At 43.6% G+C, this 14168-nt stretch overlaps 1 protein-coding gene across 1 annotated transcript in view; it reads right to left on the bottom strand.

Annotated features, from left to right (window-relative positions):
- Window positions 1-6402: 6402 nt before the first annotated feature.
- The window catches only part of LOC139543171 (neuroendocrine convertase 1-like), a 36224-nt gene continuing 28458 nt past the window's right edge, over window positions 6403-14168 (bottom strand). The window contains exons 12-14 of the mRNA XM_071349427.1: window positions 13675-13808; window positions 13330-13491; window positions 6403-12609 (exon numbers count right to left, since the gene is read on the bottom strand). Of these exons, the coding sequence (XP_071205528.1) occupies window positions 12196-12609; window positions 13330-13491; window positions 13675-13808 (710 nt within the window). The 3' untranslated portion in view covers window positions 6403-12195. The remainder of the gene's footprint in view (window positions 12610-13329; window positions 13492-13674; window positions 13809-14168) is intronic.

A 14168-nucleotide genomic window follows, 5' to 3' on the forward strand; every position in this document is an offset into this window, starting at 1 on the left:
GATGATACCCCGGACAGGGCCAAACAGGCAGGATATAACTCCACCCACTTTGCCAAAGCACAGCCCCCACACCACTAGAGGGATATCTTCAACCACCAATTTACCATCCTGAGACAAGGCCGAGTATAGCCCACAAAGAGACCCTTAATCCCAGATTTGGGTCCTCACAGCCACTCCACTGAATAGCAGGCAAGTGATTGCTTTGCAATGCTTGCAGTTAACCACTGTCACTGATTCCTGCCAAACCACTCATTGTTGAATTTGCGATTTCCAATTTGTTCTGTAATGTTTATGTCCAATGGACGATTAGCACCAATACGTTTTATCTATAATTTCTCTTAATTATTTCTCTTCATATGACAAGGATTAAAAAGGATTTGCCAGTAGATTGTCAACTTGATTCATGATGATGACTGCTAGCTAAGATTTTTAAAGTATGATGTTGACAGGATCAGTCCAATCAAAGCTACTGTACATATAACGTGATTTGACGTAATTTTATCTATGGCCAATGACCTTGAGCCTTCTTGGATGGGCACTTCTAATGTAACTCTATGGCAGCACCCATGTGGCTAGAATTTTGTAGCTCTACCCTTAGACTTGACGGTGACATAGTGTTCCCATGAGTGACAGAACACTGAGCCAATCACGGCGCAACGCTCCGTATTTTCTGCTGGCTTGCCCCTCCACAACAGAAAGCACTGAGCTAGGCTGGAACACCTGCATTTTGGAGACGCCTTACTCAAGAAAACAAAAAATAGACCACGTTTGCTTTATTATCTCAATGATACTTATATATTTTTTTGTTGCTAAAAATATGGGTCTCAAAACAGTGGGGGTCAGGATGGGTCGCCACTGCAAAAGGCTAAAGCTAGTTACTTTAAGGAGCAGTTCTCGCTCTGTGGGTCTAACCCTAAGAAGTTCTGGAAAACGGTGAAAGGCCTGGAGAATATACCCTCCTCCTCACAGCTGCGCATGTCCTTAAATGTTGATGATGTGGTTCTTACTGACAAGGAGCACATGGATGAGCTCACCACTTCATTAAGTCAGGATTCCTATTTGACTCAGCCATGCCTCCTTGCCCGTCCAACATTTCCTCATCCCATAATGCGACTAGCCCCGATGCTCCTCCCTCTTTTTCCCCTGCCCCGCTACAAAGTTTCTTCCTGCAGCCGGTCACCGAGTCTGAGGTGCTGAAGGAGCTCCTTAAACTTCACCCCCAAAAAAACATCTGGGTGATGTTTTAGATGGTTTAGAGCCTTTCTTCTTTCAGGTTGCAGCCCCTATCATCGCCGAGCCTATTGCTGAACCTGTTTCTCCTCTCTGGGGAGGTTCCCATTGCTTGGAAGGCAGGCACAGTGCATCCTTTATTTAAAGGGGCGATCAAGCTGATCCTAACTGTTATAGGCCAATTTCTATTTTGCCCTGTTTATTAAAAGTATTGGGAAAACTTGCCCATAATCAACTTCCTGGCTTTCTTGATGTCTATAGTATTATTTCTGGTATGCAATCTGGTTTCCGCTCAGGCTATGGATGTGTCACTGCAACCTTAAAGGTCCTAAATTATTTCACCATTGCCCTTGAGTCTAAGCAATGTTTAGCTGCTATTTTTATGGACTTGACCAAAGCTTTGATACGGTAGACTATTCCCTTCTTGTGGGCTGGCTAAGGAGAATTGGTGTCTCTGAGGGGTCTTTGGCCTGATTTGCTAACTCCCTCTCTCAAAGTCCAGTGTATGAAGTCAGAATATCTGCTGTCTCAGGATCGAGCCTTGGGGTAAGGATCGAGCCATGGGGGAGTACCACGAGGCTCGATCCTAGGCCCCACGCTAGGATCGAGCGTGGGGCCACGCAACAACATAGATCAGGCAGTAGGACGTGGTCTCATCTATTTATATGCAGATGATACAGTCTTATACTCAGCTGGCCCCTCCCCAGATTTTGTGTTAAACGCTCTACAACTGTCATGTCTACTCCAGCTCCTCCCCTCCGGCGTTCAATGTTGCCGGTTTACTAACCACCGGTCCTGGGAACCATCATTACGTGTACCTGGCTTTCATCATTACGCACACCAGCACTTCATCATTAAGCACACATGGACTCCTTTACCTCCCTCATTACCTCCCCTTTATCTGGCACTCCCTTAAGTTCCTTCCCCAGGCAGTATTGTTTCTGTTGTTCATGTCTAGACGCTACTTCTACGTTGTATTGTTCCATGATATTTGTTATATTAAACTTACCACCTGCACCTGCTTATCGACTCCCAGTCGTGTGGTCCCAGGATAACAACCTCTCCCTCAACGTGATCAAGACAAAGGAGATGATTGTGGACTACAAGAAAAGGAGGACCGAGCACGCCCCCATTCTCATCTACGGGGCAGGTTGAGAGCTTCAAGTTCGTTGGTATCCACATCACCAACAAATTATCATGGTCCAAACACGCCAAGACAGTCGTGAAAGAGGGCACGACAAAGCCTATTCCCCCTCATGAGACTGAAAATATTTGTCATGGGCTCCTCAGATCCTCAAAACGTTCTACAGCTGCACCATCAAGAGCATCCTGACTGGTTGCATCACTGCCTGGTATGGCAACTGTTCGGCCAACGACTGCAAGGCACTACGTAGTGCGTACGGCCCAGTACATCACTGGGGCCAAGCTTCCTGCCATCCAGGACCTCTATACCAGGCGGTGTCAAAGGTAGGCCCTAAAAGAAAGAATCCAGCCACCATAGTCATAGACTGTTCTCTCTGCTACCGCATGGCAAGCGATACCAGAGCACCAAGTCTAGGTCCAAAAGGCTTCTCAACAGCTTCGACCCCCAAGCCATAAGATTCCTGAACAGCTAATCAAATAGCTACCCAGACAATTTGCATTGTCCCCCCCTCTTTTAAGCCGCAGCAACTCTCTGTTTATTATCTATGCATAGTAACTTTAACTGTACCTACATGTACATATTACCCCAATTACCTCGACTAACCTGTGCCCCCGCTCATTGAATCTGTACCGATACCCCCTGTGTATACCCTTGCTTCTGTTATTTTACTGCTGCTCTTTAATTATTTGTTCTTATATTTTAATTTTTTTACTTATCTATTTTTTTTTACTTAACACTTATTTTTTCTTAAAGCTGCATTGTTGGTTAAGGGCTTGTAGGTAAGCATTTCACTCTAAGGTCTACACCTACACGACGGATGTGACAAATAAAGTTTGATTTTAATCATTAATTTGTTCATGTCATCACACAAGTCATTCATTGTTTAAAATGCAATCAAGCATATTCGTTTTTAAATAAATTAACAAAGCCACCCTTGAATAATCTGAATAATTAGCGTAAACAATAAATAAACCGTTCCATGTCGGCAATTGCATTCACGAATGCATACCACTGTTTTTAATCTTTGCTGTAATAAAGGTTTTCCCCCATCAAAAAAAAAAACAAAACGTTACAACAGACTCTCTGTTACTGTAAGGGGCGCGTAACTGGTGGCAGGGAAGTCAGACGCAGGAGAGCAGAACTAGGTAATAGTCAGAGCAGTTTAATTGCAAAATCAACTGTAACGCTCGTCTTCCTCCTCGTCTGAAGAGGAGCATGGATCGGACCAAAACGCAGCGTGGGTTGAATACATATCTTTTAATAAAGCAACGAAGACGAAAAACACACTTGACAAAATACAAAACAAATAAACGACGTGAACAAGCGAACGAACGAAAACAGTACCGTGTGGCGCACAAACACAGACACGGCAACAATCACCCACAAACAAACAGTGAGAACAGCCTACCTTAATATGGTTCTCAATCAGAGGAAACGTAAAACACCTGCCCCTGATTGAGAACCATATCAGGCTAGTTGACAACCCAACATAGAAACACATAACATAGAATGCCCACCCAGCTCACGTCCTGACCAACTAAACACATACTAAACAAAGGAAATAAGGTCAGGAACGTGACACCAACGGCATAAAGAATAACAAACATGGGTACAAAACCCGTCGCGCACCAGTAAACATGTGCACAAGCACTTACAACAAACAATTCCACACAAAGACATGGGGGGAACAGAGGATTAATTAAATACACAACAATTAATGAGGGAAATGAAAACCAGATGTGTAGGAAAACAAGACAAAACAAATAGAAAATGAAAAGTGGATCGATGATGGCTAGAAGACCGGCGACGTCGACCGCCGAACGCCGCCCGAACAAGGAGAGGAACCGTCGTGACAGTTACCTTATAATTTATTTTGTGTCGTTTACATTGTTCCAAATGGTCAGAAAAATTATAATGTAATCTAACAGCACCTGTTTGGCACACATAATATGCACACAGCGCTTGCTCCTTACCTTATTTTTCTTGGTCTCCAGTATTTTCCACAACTAGTCAAATTTATTCCACACATTTGACTTCCCCTTTACCTCCTGAGCAACCAAACATTCCCTGTCACGTGTTACGATGTTCAGAGTTTGTTATAACCAATTTATTCATATGATTATGATATGCTATAGGTCAGGCCCTATTGGTCATGTGCATAGAATGCATATATGTGTCACGTAAAGAGAGCAAAGGTTGAGGGAATAGGGAACGTTTTTCCTAGACAAATTAGGGATTTCCGTAACAGAAGTTTTCTGTCAGAAATGCCTATAATTATGTTGCAGCTTCAGCAAAACTGGAGACATAGAGACGGCTGGTGCTGTTGGACACTCCAGACTGATTCTGCCTTGGACACTCACTGGAGGGGATGAGAGGGTGTGGGACTCTGTGGCCATCTGTCTGCCCAGGGACCCCACACCTTCTTCCTGGTCAAACCAGTGGAGCCCTCCCAAGAGGGAGGAGATAGAGCTGCTGGAGAGAATGGAGGAGATGTTTGGGGAGGGTTGCTGGGGACACACTGTCATTCTCTTCACCCATGCTGACGCCCTGGAAGAGCAGAGCATTCTGTAGTTTCTCCAAGTCAGGACCTCGAACAGCTTGTAGAGAAATGTGGGAGCTGGTACCTCAACATTAAGGACAGGGCCCATTGTACTCAGGTCCCAGATCTGCTGGAGCAGGTAGATGAGATGGTGACGGGAAACAGAGAGAGCTTCTACAAAAGTCAGACCTACTAGGAGGCAGATACCCAGGTCAGAGAGATGTAGGTAATAATACAGAGAGAGCGAGCGAGAGAGAGAGCGCGAGAGAGCGGCGAGAGAGCGCGAGAGAGCGCGAGAGAGAGGAAACAAGAGATGAGAGAGAGGCTTGAGAAGGAGGTGCAGGAATGTCTGAAGAACAAAGATGGAGTAATCCATACATTTATGGGAGATATCAGAGCTGGATAGATGAGAGGGATGAGGAGAAGAAAAGAGAGCTGGAGATTGAGCTTAAGAGATGGTTTGATAGGATGGGGGAGACGGAGAGAAAGCTAAAGAGATTTAGAGAGGAGAAAGGGAATGAGAGGAAGGAGATAAAGGAGAGACACAGGCAAGAGATTGAGGAGATCACGGAGTACTATGAAGAAGAAGCCAGAGTTGAAACAGAATGAAACCTGATTAAGATATTGTAACCAAATTTAGAGGAGGGCCACTAATAAACAAAGAGAACTACACCGTATTTATCCCACAACATTTCAACTTTTCTTTTCAAGTGCACAGACATACTGTATCTCTACAGTTAAGGATGGATGAGTAATGTGTTTGTTTATTGTTCAGTGCCTATAGGTCGAACATTACTTCAAGTTACATTGTAAAAATGTATATAAATTAATTCATGTTTTGAAAAGTAAAAAAAAAAGGCTATTACTTTTTGCACCCATCTCTCATCTACTGTACCAATCTGAAAATACAGGATAGGTGGAAGGGATGTGGTGCTAGGAGTCTGCTTTCACCCGTCCAGTTGTGTTGGAACTGTAATATACTGACTGGCTGCGTTGAAAAAGGGTAGCTATTCATTTTTTGGCAGATTTCTCCCAATGATTTAGCGTTCACTGTTTATCCCCCCCACTGTGTATTGTTGTGTTTTTAGCCACAAGGTGGTGGTATTTAACAAGAAATCAGCATATGACATGACTAGGAATTTCAAATGACAAAGTATGACATAGGCCAACCTAGTCCTCAGGAACCCCCAGCCATTGCACATATTTGTTCTATTCCAATATCCATATTCACAGCAATTAATCAGTTATGGAACTCAAAATATTCTCAGCAAGGCCAGAGGAAACAATAGCTTGTTTGGAAAGGTAACATGACCTGAAATGTCTACGCTATATGAACTGGAATGTCCATATGAACAGAAATGTCTATATGAACTGAAATGTCTATGAACTCAAGTGTCCATATGAACAGAAATGGCCATATGAACTGAAATGTCTATATGAACTCAAGTGGCAGATCACAGTCACAATCCCAACAACTCAGACACACTCACAAAGTCACTTTGCAGTTTATTACGATAAATCAAATTTTGTACATCCATACAGAATATTTCAGCTTTTGTAAACAACTTTGGACAGAAGCATCGATTAAATCCCAAATGTAAACAAACATTAGAACAACACTGGCTACATTGAAAGATGTATAATTATAGGATGCATGTAAACTGTTCTTCATCTGTTGTCTCAATCTTTCAGCTTGTTTGGCAGTGAGCAGGGCTAGAGCCAATACCACAGAAAATAGGGGCTACTTATCACTGTAGTGTATGGGGCTCTACATACAGTGGGGAGAACAAGTATTTGATACACTGCCGATTTTGCAGGTTTTCCTACTTACAAAGCATGTAGAGGTCTGTAATTTTTATCATAGGTACACTTCAACTGTGAGAGACGGAATCTAAAACAAAAATCCAGAAAATCACATTGTATGATTTTTAAATAATTAATTTGCATTTTATTGCATGACATAAGTATTTGATCACCTACCAACCAGTAAGAATTCCGGCTCTCACAGACCTGTTAGTTTTTCTTTAAGAAGCCCTCCTGTTCTCCACTCATTACCTGTATTAACTGCACCTGTTTGAACTCGTTACCTGTATAAAAGACACCTGTCCACACACAATCAAACAGATTCCAACCTCTCCACAATGGCCAAGACCAGAGAGCTGTGTAAGGACATCAGGGATAAAATTGTAGACCTGCACAAGGCTGGGATGGGCTACAGGACAATAGGCAAGCAGCTTGGTGAGAAGGAAACAACTGTTGGCGCAATTATTAGAAAATGGAAGAAGTTCAAGATGACGGTCAATCACCCTCGGTCTGGGGCTCCATGCAAGATTTCACCTCGTGGGGCATCAATGATCATGAGGAAGGTGAGGGATCAGCCCAGAACTACACGGCAGGACCTGGTCAATGACCTGAAGAGAGCTGGGACCACAGTCTCAAAGAAAACCATTAGTAACACACTACGCCGTCATGGATTAAAATCCTGCAGCGCACGCAAGGTCCCCCTGCTTAAGCCAGTGCATGTCCAGGCCTGTCTGAAGTTTGCCAATGACCATCTGGATGATCCAGAGGAGGAATGGGAGAAGGTCATGTGGTCTGATGAGACAAAAATAGAGCTTTTTGGTCTAACTCCACTCGCCGTGTTTGGAGGAAGAAGAAGTATGAGTACAACCCCAAGAACACCATCCCAATCGTGAAGCATGGAGGTGGAAACATCATTCTTTGGGGATGCTTTTCTGCAAAGGGGACAGGACGACTGCACCGTATTGAGGGGAGGATGGATGGGGCCATGTATCGCGAGATCTTGGCCAACAACCTCCTTCCCTCAGTAAGAGCATTGAAGATGGGTCGTGGCTGGGTCTTCCAGCATGACAACGACACGAAGCACACAGCCATGGCAACTAAGGAGTGGCTCCGTAAGAAGCATCTCAAGGTCCTGGAGTGGCCTAGCCAGTCTCCAGACCTGAACCCAATAGAAAATCTTTGGAGGGAGCTGAAAGTCCGTATTGCCCAGCGACAGCCCCGAAACCTGAAGGATCTGGAGAAGATCTGTAGGGAGGAGTGGGCCAAAATCCCTGCTGCAGTGTGTGCAAACCTAGTCAAGAACTACAGGAAACGTATGATCTCTGTAATTGCAAACAAAGGTTTCTGTACCAAATATTAAGTTCTGCTTTTCTGATGTATCAAATACTTATGTCATGCAATAAAATGCAAATTAATTACTTAAAAATCATACAATGTGATTTTCTGGATTTTTGTTTTAGATTCCGTCTCTCATAGTTGAAGTGTACCTATGATAAAAATTACAGACCTCTACATGCTTTGTAAGTAGGAAAACCTGCAAAATCGGCAGTGTATCAAATACTTGTTCTCCCCACTGTACATAGGGAAACATCACATTCATAGCAGTTCATTACACTGTCATAAGCACTACATAAGCATTTATACATGCAAATGTCAGCTAAGATTAACAACCGCAAGTTGACATAAGATATGCAGTGACATCTACCGACCTGCAGTTGTGAGCATAAACGTGAGCGTTTATGTAGGGCATATGAAGGTATAATATATAGCTTATAAATGTGTTATAGTATTTTAGAGTAAAGCCCCTACATTAAAGTATTACCAGTATACAGTTTACTAAAGTATACTTGGATTGAATGATGAAAGGTCCACTAATACCAAAGAGTAGAAATGTAGAAATGAAGATATCCAATGCGTTGCATATAACTAGGTAGTTGTGTCAACATGAGTTTGTAAATGAAGCAACAACATCCAAGCCTGTTTTACAATCACCCAAACACAGAAAAGCTATTTTTCTTCAGCAGCACAACAGTTTGGCAATGTTCATTTCTATTCATAATTCCATTTATTTTGTTTTAATTTAAACCTAGAATTTGACTGAAAATGTCAACTAAAACCACTTGTAATATAAACGGAACGAATTAAGGGATTTATGGATATATCATTTTTTATAAACTGATGAATTTCTAGAAAAATATTTCATTTAATGCAGCGTTGTACTTTGAATCTAAAATAAATCAAATTACACAACATGTGTAGTATATATATGTATATAGTTATACTGTATATATAGATATATATGTGAAATGTTTCCTTTTAGAGTTATTTTATATTGTCAGTTAAAATAATTATTCAAATGGTTTCAACATGACCAATTTGCAAAAGCTTTAATCATATTCATTATATCTATAGATCTTGAAGGTCGAATAACCTCCAAAAGAATTACTCAACCAATTGGTTCTTGGTCATTTATTGTCCCCATTTCTTGTTCTTTCTTTTTTTTCTATTATAAAAGAAAATCCCAAAGAAGTGAACTTTACTACACATTTTTTCTCAAGAGAACAGCATAAAAGACTGCTGTTCCCAACTCTGAGTTTTCAGTTTGAAAAACAGTAAGGGGACTGCATTTTTTTATACATAATAAAGTATGGTCGGAATCCTAAATTGAAATTGTGAATATACCTCAAAATTACATTCCCCAAATCAGGATTTGGGGCTGAGATACAGTAGCACAGTGAGTATGTCTCCTCTTGCCAAAAACAAATATATGCCAAAATAAATATGTCAAAATATAAATATTAAATAGAGATTTCAGATTTGGAGTTTAGAGAGGTGGTTAGTTTAGAGGTCAAGTATATTTATACTGAACAAAAACATAAACGCAACATATAGTGTCGGTCCCATGTTTCATGAGCTGAAATAAAAGATCCCAGACATTTTCCATACACACAAAAAGCTTTTTACATCCCTGTTAGTGAGCATTTCTCCTTTTCCAAGATAATCCATCCACCTGACAGGTGAGGCATATCAAGAAGCTGATTAAACAGCATGATCACTACACAGGTGCACCTTGTGCTGGGGACAATAAAAGTCCCCTCTAAAATGTGCAGTTGTCACACAACATAATGCCACAGATTTCTCAAGTTTTGAGGGAGCATGCAATTGGCATGCTAACTGCAGGAATGTCCACCAGAGCTGTTGCCAGAGAATGTAATGTTCATTTCTCTACCATAAGCTCCAACGTCGTTTTAGCGAATTTGGCAGTACGTCCAACCGGCATCACAACCGCAGACCACGTTTAACCACGCCAGCCCAGGACCTCCACATCTTCACCTGCGAGATTGTCTCAGACCAGCCGCCCGGACAGCTGATGAAACTGTGGGTTTGCACAACCGAAGAATTTCTGCACAAACCGTCAGAAACTGTCTCAGGGAAGCTCATCTGTGTGCCCGTCGTCCTCACTAGTGTCTTGACCTGACTGCAGTTTGGCGTTGTAACCGACTTCAGTGGTCAAACGCTCACCTTCGATGGCCACTGGCACGCTGGAGAACTATGCTCTTCACAGATGAATGCCGGTTTTAACTGTACCGAGCAGATGGCAGACACCATGTATGGTGCCGTGTCGGTGAGCGGTTTGCTGATGTCAACCTTGTGAACAGAGTGCCCCATGGTGGCAGTGGGGTTACGGTGTGGGCAGGCATACGCTACGGACGACGAACACAATTGTATTTTACCGATTGGCAATTTGAATGCAGAGATACCATGACGAGACGCTGAGGCCCACTGTCGTGCCATTCATCAGCCTCCATCACTTCATGTTTCAGCATGATAATGCATAGCCCCATGTCGCAAGGATCTGTACACAGATGGAAGCTGAACATGTCCCAGTTCCTTCACGGCCTGCATACTCACCAGACATGTCACCCATGAGCATGTTTGGGATGCTCTGGATCGATGTGTACGACAGCGTGTTCCAGTTCCCGCCAATATCCAGCAATTTAGCACAGCCATTGAAGAGAATTGAGACAACATTCCACAGGCCACAATCAACAGCCTGATCAACTCTATGTGAAGGAGATGTGTCGCGCTGCATGAGGTAAATGGTGGTCACACCAGATACTGACCGGATTTCTGATCCACGCCCCAACCTTTTTTTATGTATCTATGACCAACAGATGCAAATCTGTATTTCCAGTCATGTGAAATCCATAGATTAGGGCCTAATGAATGTATTTCAATTGACTGATTTACTTATATGAACTGTAACTCAGTAAAATCTTAGAAATTGTTGCATGTTGCGCTTATATTTTTGTTCAGTGTAAAAACAACATTACATTCATTGTCTTTGTATAATATATAGATAATAGTGTCAGGCATAATACAATTATGAACATGACATTCTAAAGGTATAGCATGCTCAAGCAGGTAGTGCAGTGAAAGGAGAATAGGGCTGTGTCCCAAAAGTCTTAAAAACATCCTTTCCTCATCTCTTTCTCCTTCTCTCGTCTCCTTACTTTCAATGCCACTGACAGGTAAAGGTGGTAAATAGAGCAGCATTTCCCCACTATTCATTTAGCAGCGCAGTGGCTATGTTTTTCATTAATTTGAGTTAATACAGCTGGATCTACAAAACAGATGTCGTGGGGCCTGGACTCATCCTGACATCAGACCACTTTTGAGGGCTGAAAACATTGGATGAATGTTGACTTTGATGTTACCTGTCACTTTAAGACTATTGGGACCCATTCTGAGGCGGATAGATGGCTGGAGGAGGGGTGGAATGCAATCCCAGATTCATTTAAATACGCTACGGGGGTTCCCTTTCCTTGTCTCCTTTCCTTCATGCATATTGATCTGAAAAGACTGAAGCAATATGACAGAGGTCTGTGGTCTATGGGTTAGCTAGACTTCAATACATCAGGAGGAGGGGGGAGGAGGAGGAAAGGAAGGAGGAGGAGGAAAGGAAGCCACTTGTGGGTATTGAGATGCAACCGACCTACAACTGTACAGAATGAAAGACAAAACTACAGACAGACAGGCTAGAATGCTGCAAGGAAAGAAAAGTAGCGTTTTGGAAAAACAACATCACAATTGGCTGGAAGAGTTTCTATCTGGCTTTCACTCTCCCCCTCCCTCGCTTGCTCCTTCAATGCCCAGCCCCCGCCTCCTCACATTTTCTCTCTCACCCCTTACCCCATGGGTGGCCAATCTTGACCAAGGAGAACGGCAGGGCTGTGCAGGCTCTAGCCCAGCACTTACACACCTGATTCACCTACCGGTAGTCAACGAAGGAGGTCTTCAATGTAGACCGTGTTTAGTTAAATCGGGTGTGTTCATTTGGCCCCGAATCCTAATTCGACTCGAGTTAGGATTCGGGGGCCGGATCTGTTAAGCTAGAACAAAAGCCTGCACACACTGCAGCCCTGCAGGACTGGACTTCCCCCTTGCCTTACCCACTCTCCTCCCATCTCCTCCCTCCTCACTGCCTGTCGTCAGAGAGCATGTCGAAGAGCGCCTGGAGCAGCCGGTCATCTCTGTGTCTGTAGGGCTTGGTGCTGTAAAAGCCGTCGCTGTAGTCGCTATACAGGCTGTTGTCCTGGCCGCCCAGCTGGTACTGGTTGATCCTGTCCAGGGCCTGGTACAGCTTCTGTGGAGCGATGTGAGGGCCTGCTCCCCATGGAAGGGAGGGGGCCCTGCCCGTGTGCTGCTCTCCCCAGTTAGAGGCCTGGGGCAGGGCGGCTGGGGTCTGTCTGTTGAAGGCCGTCTGGAGGAGACGCAGAAGGGCCAGGGAGGGGGGGAAGGAGGAGGGTCTTGTCTCCTTCCTCTCAGGGGTGGCAGGAGGAGGGGGCTGGGTCTTCTGTGGTGGGTGAATCTCAGCCTGGGTGGGCAGCTCCTATATGACAGGGAGAAGGACGAACAGAAAGTCAGAAAATGGTTTAGAGGGGGCTTCTACCTAGGAGTTGATTTAACTCCTCAGTTCTGCACTTTTTCAGTGGATAACGTCAGTAAGGCACACAGAAGTGCATTTGAGATCAGTCAACAGACCATACATACATACATGTATCACATACTGTATTCATCCCTTATTTTACCAGGTAAGTTGATTGAGAAAACATTCTCATTTACAGCAACAACCTGGGGAATAGTTACAGGGGAAAGGAGGGGATGAATGAGCCAATTGTAAGCTGGGGATGATTAGCTGGCCATGATGGTACAGTATGAAGACCAGATTGGATATTTAGCCAGGACGCTGGGGTAAACACCCCTACTCTTACAAATAAGTGGCATGGGATATTTAGTGACCACAGAGAGTCAGGACACCCGTTTAACATCCCATCCGAAAGATAGCAACCTACACAGGGCAATGTCCCCTGTGGGATATTTTTGGGGACCAGAGAAAAGGGTGCCTCCTACTGGCCCTCCAACACCACTTCCAGAAGCACCAGGTCTCCCATCCAGGGACTGACCAGGACCAACCCTGCTTCGCTTCAGAATCAAGCCAGCAGTGGGCTGCAGGGTGGTATGCTGCTGTATGTAGAAATTGGTATGCTTCTGGAGATAATGAATAGGAGGTTAAAAAGAAGTGAATTGCCCCTTTAATTATCGAGCTCACCTCTATCATGTCATCCATGTGCTCCACTCCTCTACGGTCATTCTGGACAGCGTTGTAGGGGACGTACACTCTGGGTTTCTTCATGTGCTCAGGCTTTTCTGACGTGCCGTGGAGAATAAGCTTCCAGCTCAGGATCTGACCTTCGTTCTCCATTCGCCCCGACTGACAGAGGGAAATTGAAAAAGAGTGTAAAAATCACCCTGTTTAGACAACATGTTGATACAATTACCAGTTACATTTTCTATGTGGTTTCGACATTTGTTGGAAAATACAGGATTGGAAATATCCCTTAAAATATATGAAACTTGTGAAACAGCCAAAGCGTTCTCCAGCCCTGGGACTCACTGTGTCAGTAATCTTAAGGGTCCAGGTGCCAGTGGGGTCCTCTCCCCATGTGTGAACTGACATGAAGTCCCAGTTCCTAAAGCCGTTAGATGACGTGTCCCTCTCTCTCTCCGCCAGCAGGACTGTGCTGGTGCCTAATGGGAGAAAATAATGTACAATATAGAGTTGTTTAACTCCAGTTTCCAGTTTTATCTATATACAGGGCATTTGGAAAGTATTCAGACCCCTTGAATTTTCCACATTTTGTTACAATACAGCCTTATTCTAAAATGGATTAAATAGTTTTTTCATCATTTACATAAGTATTCAGACCCTTTACTCTATACTTTGTTGAAGCACATTTTGGCAACAATTACCGCCTCGAGTCTTCTTGGGTATGACGCTACAAGCTTGGCACACCTATATTTTGGGGAGTTTATCCCATTATTCTCTGCAGATCCTCTCAACCTCTGTCAGGTTGGATGGGGAGCATCGCTATTTTCAGGTCTCTCCAG

This window comes from Salvelinus alpinus, chromosome 2 (assembly GCF_045679555.1).
Source record: "Salvelinus alpinus chromosome 2, SLU_Salpinus.1, whole genome shotgun sequence".
NCBI lineage: Eukaryota > Metazoa > Chordata > Actinopteri > Salmoniformes > Salmonidae > Salvelinus > Salvelinus alpinus.